Source organism: Mus pahari, chromosome 21 (genome assembly GCF_900095145.1).
Source record: "Mus pahari chromosome 21, PAHARI_EIJ_v1.1, whole genome shotgun sequence".
NCBI lineage: Eukaryota > Metazoa > Chordata > Mammalia > Rodentia > Muridae > Mus > Mus pahari.
This window is the reverse complement of record NC_034610.1, coordinates 20,239,734-20,246,737: the sequence shown is the minus strand read 5'-3', so window position 1 is coordinate 20,246,737 and position 7,004 is coordinate 20,239,734. Positions and strand designations below refer to the sequence as shown.

The window sequence follows — 7,004 nt, the reverse complement described above, 5'->3', positions numbered from 1 at the left end:
AAGGAAGGAAGAAAGAAAGAAAGAAAGAAAGAAAGAAAGAAAGAAAGAAAGAAAGAAAGAAAGAAAGAAAGAAAGAAAGAAAGAAAGAAAGATAGATCTTACACTTGCTTTCCTGGATATTTTTCTGAGTGATTTTTAGTCTCTTTAGCGGGAATGCTCTCTACTCTGACTGGTCATTGCCAGTGTAGAGAAGTTGTGTTTATTCAGTGTGACTTCTGCAGAAAGCTCCCCCTGTGGCCCTGGATCTCTAACAGTGGTCGTAGTCGGTCCCAGGCAAACTGTGTGGACTGCTTGGTCTGCCAACGTGGAGGGTGAATCTCATCTCCTCCTTTATACCTTTTGCTCATTTCCCAGTTGCCCAGATACTCATGCTGGTGGAAGCAGGAAGGTAGCTGCTCTCGTCTGCCCTTCACCTTCCAGGTTTCAACAGTCTACCCTCAGACAGCATATTTGCTGTGCACTTTGGTGAGATCCCACATCTTTACCAAGAGTTTCATCATGATCGTGGCAGACTTTATCAACCAGAAGAGAGGAAGGCTTGGGTTGGGGTGATAGCTACGTTGATAAAGTGTCAGTCTTGAAAGCATGAGGAGCCAAGCCTGATGTTTGTGTTCCTAGTTGGGGATGGAGACAGAAAGATCCCGAAGGCCCACTGGACAGCCAGTCTAATTTAATCAGTGAATTCCAGGCCAGTGAAAAACTCTATCTCAAGACACAAGGTGGACAGCCCCTTAGGAACAACAGGTGTGCTTGTCCTCTGACCTCCATATGCTAGTACACACAGAGACACACACAAACACACGCACACGCAGGCAGACACAGACTGACTTACAGACAGACACACACAGGGAGACGCACACACAAACACACACACACACACTCATGCAGACACAGACAGACATACAGACACATACACACAGACACACACACAAACACACATGTGCACATCTAAACTAATAAAGTGCTAATGATTGGGAGTGGTGGAGGACTCCTTTAACCCGAGCACTCATGCAGATCTCTGTGAGTCTGAGAAAGCCTGGTCTACATAGTGAGTTCCAAGCCAGCCAGAACTACATAGTTAGATTCTGTCTCCAAAAAACAATAATTTTTTTCAGTTTATTATTTGCGACAGCTTTGCTGAAATGTGATTTCCACACCATACAATTCACACACTTAAAGAGTATAGTCTGGTCCATCACGACAGCGCATGCTTGCAATTCTAACACTTACACTTGGGAAGCTAAGACATGAGGATAGCTTAGAGTTCAAGGTTAGCCTGGGCTCTGGTGTCTCCCTGTCTCAGAAACAAAACTCAGAGAGTGTAGTTGTGTGGGGTTTGGCCCATGCCTGGTGTGCAAGCCATCCCTGCACCCCACATTACACCATTTCCACAATCTGAAAGGACACCTGCCTTTTAATGCTCACCTCCTGTCCTGGCTCCCCTACCTAACCCCATAGCAGCCACTAGCCAACTCTGTGGATGTCCGTCTCCAGGGAGATCAGAGAGTGTGGTCCCTCGTGACCAGTTTCACTAACTCACCTAACAGAGAACTGCTTCCTATTTGGTCCCTAGCCATCTCAGGAACCCAGATGACTCTCTGATTCAACTCGTAGCTTAGAGACTTCCTTCTCCAGTCTCCTGAGGCCACTCCACCCAGCACCGTGGATCCAGCACTGTGGATCCAATGGCTTATCCCCACCAGGCCTTTCAATGTTGGTCTGGAGCCAGGTGTCCTCAAGTAGGCTTTGGAGATGGCCCACCTACTGGATCACAGGTGTACCTCCCCATTTATCTCTACAGATGGACAAATCTGCTCTCTAGGGTCCTTGTTATAATCACTTCCTAATGTTTCTGAGCTAGAGCCACCATCAGTGGTAAGAGGGGGCTCTTTCCTAGGCACTGGATGGCAGACACATTTTTGGGCCCCTAAAGAACTTGCCTCCTTGGGCTGGTGAGATGGCTCAGTAGGTAAGAGCACCCGACTGCTCTTCTGAAAGTCTGGAGTTCAAATCCCAGCAACCACATGGTGGCTCATAACCATCCGTAACAAGATCTGATGCCCTCTTCTGGAGTGTCTGAAGACAGCTACAGAGTACTTACATATAATAAATAAATAAATAAAAATCTTTAAAAAAAAGAACTTGCCTCCTCCAATGACATCCATCTGGGATGAGATGTGGGGAGGCATAAGGGCCTCAAGGTGCATGCAGAAGATTTCAAAGCATCATGGATAGATAAAAGCACTTGAGAGCTGTAGCTCAGTTGGTAGAGCTCTTGCCTAGAATTCACTAAGCCCAGGGTTTAATTACATAATTATGGAGGTGCAAACAGGAGGGTCAGAATTTCAAGGTGGTCCTCAGCATTTTATAAATTCCAGGCCAGTCTGGGCTCTATATGACCCTCTGTCAAAAACCAAAAATGGGTAGGCTGGAGAGATGGCTCTGCAGTTAAGAGCACTGACTGCTCTTCTAGAGGTCCCAAGTACAATTCCCAGCAACCACATGGTGGTTCACAACATCTGTAATGGGATCTGATGCCCTCTTTTAGTAATATATATATATATTTATAATAAACTAAAGAAAAAATGGGTTAGGGAGTTGGCTCAGTGGATAAAGTAGGGTGCAGGCAGGAGGGCTGGTGCTCATATCCCCAGAAGCCACATGAAAAGCCAGGTAGGTGTGGCAGTCCAACCAAAATCCCCACAAGAGACAGAGATGGGGGGTTCCTGGGGCAAGCGGGCCAGCTAAACTAGCTGAATGGGCAAACTCTGGGTTCAGCCAGGGACCCTGCCTTAGTAAATAAAGTAGAAAGTAATATAGGAAGAGACCTAATATCTACCTCTGGCTTCCACTTGCACACATATGTGAACATGCATACATGTTCATGCAAGTACAGCAAGCATGCAAGAGGGGAAGAAAGAAGGAAAGAAAGGACAACTCTATTTATTTATTTATTTGGTTTTTTGAGGCAGTGTTTCTCTGTATAGCCCTGTATGTCCTGGAACTCACTCTGTAGACCAGGCTGGCCTTGAGCTCAGAAATCTGCCTGCCTCTGCCTCCCAAGTGTTGGGATTAAAGGCATGTGTCACCACTATCCAGTAAAAGGAAAACTCTTATTGTTTAGAATTTACATGGCCATGTGGGCTCAGAAAGGGGCATTTTGACATCACTATTTAAAGGCTGAAGTACTGGGGAGCCCCAGTACTGATCACTGCCTATTATTCCTGGAGCCTGAATAGGCGGGCAAGTGGGAACAGCCCAGGTCTATTCATTTTGAGGGGTCTGGACTCCACAAAACAGTGTGGGCTTACTTAGTAACTAAGAGTACCTCCCTTTCACACCACCAAGGGCTCAGAGACACTAGTCTCTCTGATACCCCCGCTCTACCAGTTCAGCCCCACCCTTAGTGCCAATCTCTGGATTCAAAGTCCAAACAGACATCAATTAGACACTCCATCATTTAATGGGAAACAGACATCAATTAGACACTCCATCATTTAATGGGAAACATGGTAAGGGGGGAATATGGGCTTCTACTTTTGAGATCCCCTCCCTCTCAGAGTTAAGGGACACCATAGACTCCAGACCAGGAGCACAAGGTAGTTTCACTACCATGGGATAGGGAGGTTTAAGAAAGTGAGGCTGGACCAGACGGAGGATTGAATGGATCAACATGAATGGCTGGGGTCTCCTCTGTTGTATGAATCTCATCTGGCCCCATTAAAGGTTCTGGGAACTTGGGGACATAACAATTGATCCAGGGCATGTAGCTCATCACCCGGGTGTATACACCAGGGAGGTCAGGAAGCCCACAGCCTCTGCCCCAGCTGACCACACCCACCTGGACCCAGGAACAGTTCCACCTGCATACCAAGGGGCCCCCAGAGTCAAACTGTGGAAAAAGGCAGGAATCAGCACTCCCACAGTGCCAAGTCACGTGGGTGCCAGAGTCCTGGGCAAGGACGGGACAGAAGGTGGGGGGGTGTTACCTTGCAGGAGTCCCGGCCCTCCATTCCAGCACAAAGCATGTCATCTTTGATGATCCTGGTAGTGCTGTCCGAGGAAGAATCGGTCTGGTACTTCTGCTCACAGTCATTGTTTTCCACAATGGGGACCGCCACTTCCCTCAGGTGGTAGGGTGGGGGCAGTGGCCCTGTGGAGAAAAGCCGGTGAGAACCAAAGCTGGGGGGGCTTCTGCCTCTTCCCACCAGTGCTGACAAAGGACGTGAGGTCTTCCCAGTACCCACTGTAGTTCTCGATGACACCCCAGCCAGTCACCCAGCAGGTCTTCTTAGAGGAGATCCTCTGGGAGGCCGCAGGGAGGGAAACAGGGCGGACATGCTCAGACAGCACAACTGGGGTGTCCAGTTTCAGCAGAGCGATGTCTGCACCCCCAGGGGCAGACAGCTTCTCACTAAACTTGGGGTGGCGGATGATCTTGATCACTCTCATCAGCTGGTCGTTTTCATAAAGCCTTAGCTGTCCAACTTGGACTCTAACGCCACTGGCCTCCAACTCTTTCCTGAGAGACAGGACAAGGAACTCCTCAGAGGGCTTGAAGAGCAGGGAAAATGGGTCCCAGCAGAGACATAGGGACCAGTCAGAACGGATGTGGGGATCAGGAGGGTGTCAGGAATCCTGCCTCCCACAGGAAGACAAGTACCTCACCAAATACCACACATCCATCTGCTCTCAACCAAGGGAACGGGTGACCCCACTCACGGCTGCACACAGTGGGCAGCGGTTAGCACCCACTGAGGGTGGATGAGGGAACCACCACAGACGTGCTCCCATCTGCTGTGCTTCATGTTGTAGAACCTCAGGCTGACCTGCCATGGGAACCGGCTGACTGAGACAGGGCAGCCCCCGATGATGCCTACCAACTCCTGTCGTGAGCCAAGGTCTGTGGAGGCAAGTAGGGTTATCAGACACCAGAGGCTCCCAAGGCTCAGGCATCAGTGAAATTTCTGGCAAATCGACAGTCTGACATAACCCCCACGGTGTCTGGAGCAGGACTCTGAGCCTGGGACAACATAAGGGATCCCGGTTAGAACTCACCACGAGTCAGAGGCATTGTGTTCCCCAGACAGGAGAGACTGAGGAACAGAAGCCGCAGCATCCCCAAACACATATCACAGAGGTTTCTGGTCCCAAACACTGACTTCTGCAGCCAGGAGACCTGAGGGCAGAGGTGCTAATGGATTGGAACAGCTGTACTCCACTTTCTGTTCGCCCTTGAGGCCCCCAGGGTCCCATTTATCTTTCTGTCACAGGATGTGGGCTCAGAATGCAACATCTGTACTCCAGAGGGCCATGTTGGGGCTGATATGAATTGACCAGTCAGGGCAAGTTCACTGCCTCCCAGGCAGGCAGAGCAGGCTGTGCAGGTATTGAAAGTATGCCCTGCAGTAGATGGGTCAGGCTGCAAACTGAATATTCAAAAAGAGAGAAAAACCAAGATGGAGAGACTAGTCCGTAGCCCCACACCCAAGGAACAACAGGAGAGACCCTGACATGTCCTCCTCGCCTTGGCTACAGTCACCGCTCCTCCACCCGCAGAAGCCTGGAGCTGATGATAATCCTGGATCCGGGCTGTGTCTCAGAGGTGTTTGCCATTTTGACGGATGTGAGGGAGTCTTCCAAGCACTGCAGACTTGTTGGGTCAGAGCACAAAGCTGGATTCTAGGGAACATGGCCACCCCCTATAATGACATGCATATGGAAGTGTGGAAGACACAGGCTGTCACTGTTACTTTCTGGGGGCCACCTAGCCAGGCTTGGAACTCCATATTCCAGCTGCCCACTGCTACAAGATCTACATGCTAACAGACTTCCAGTGTCCTGGCTCCCAGAACAGCTGGGTCCTTGCCAGTGGCTGAACCAGTTTCTGAGAGCATCCAAGCTCAGAGAAGTAAAGAGGCCCTGCCTTACCAAGACCTTAGGGGAACTCCCCGAAGCCTGAAGGGGCTCATGCCTATGCCCCTGTATCACAGTAAGCCTCCCCTGAGCCTCTCCGCCCCTCTGGTAGGGCCCTTGGACTCCAACTCTTCTTTGAGGTCAAGTTATACCTCTGGAGCCACAGGCAGCAGGTGGGTCCCTGGAGGACGAACTGTCTTTGTTTCCCCTTGATCCTGCAGCCTTTCCTGTGCTGGCTGGAGCAGGCCTGGAAATGCGACTAGAAACACCTGAGCCTTTGCAGACAGAGCTTTTTGCTGAGTGTGTGCACTGCGGCAGGCCAGGCACTATGAGCAACAGCAGCCTGTTGCAGGAGCAAAGAACAGCATGCGTTCTAATGCTATAGGAACGGAGGGGCTCTGTATGCCCAGTGAGGAGTGGGACCTAGCTGTGATGTAAACTGTGCCCCTGAATCCACCCAGGACTTCATACTGTGACCACGTTTGGACAAAGGTATCTCCTATGTAAAGATCACAGGAAAGTGAGGTCATTAGGGTAGATCCAGTCTGATGAGGTCACAGATAGGAAGAGGTACATCAGTGTGAGGACACAGGGAGAAGGTGATGTCTGCAGGCCTAGGACTCCAGGAGTGCTCCAGCTCTGCTCACAGGGGTGCTCCAGCTTTGCTCACAGAGGTGCTCCAGCTCTGCTCACAGCTCCATCTTGGCACCTAGCATTGGTGACTGAAGAAATACATCTCCACATGTGAGCCATCTCTAGGTCCTTTCTTAGTCCCCTGAGCTAAGCAGGAAGACCTCTGCTGGTCTTGGCTTCATAAAAGCTTGAAAGCACTTGAAAAAGAGATTCCACAGTGAGCTAGGGTCTCCCAGAAAGAGCTCAGATGGATTTGGGAGGCAACTTTGTTTGGTTCTGAGACAGGGTCTTGCTGTATAACTCAGGATGGTCTTGAAATCTAGGTCGCCCTCCTACCTTAGCCTCCAAGTGATGATGAGGTTACAAAGATGTGCACCATGTTCTGGGACTTGAGACTTCTTGTCTCTCTCTCTCTCTCTCTCTCTCTCTCTCTCTCTCTCTCTCTCTCTCTCTCT

At 50.0% G+C, this 7,004-nt stretch overlaps 1 protein-coding gene across 1 annotated transcript; it reads right to left on the bottom strand.

Annotated features, from left to right (window-relative positions):
• Window positions 1-3,484: 3,484 nt before the first annotated feature.
• On the bottom strand, window positions 3,485-5,229 carry LOC110338344 (mastin-like). The gene is made up of 5 exons (XM_021221672.1): window positions 5,059-5,229; window positions 4,723-4,903; window positions 4,248-4,522; window positions 3,990-4,153; window positions 3,485-3,892 (listed from the first exon to the last, which is right to left on the bottom strand). Exons 1-5 carry the CDS (start codon window positions 5,129-5,131, stop codon window positions 3,629-3,631), a joined length of 957 nt encoding a protein of 318 aa, XP_021077331.1. The 5' UTR covers window positions 5,132-5,229; the 3' UTR covers window positions 3,485-3,628.
• Window positions 5,230-7,004: the final 1,775 nt, after the last annotated feature.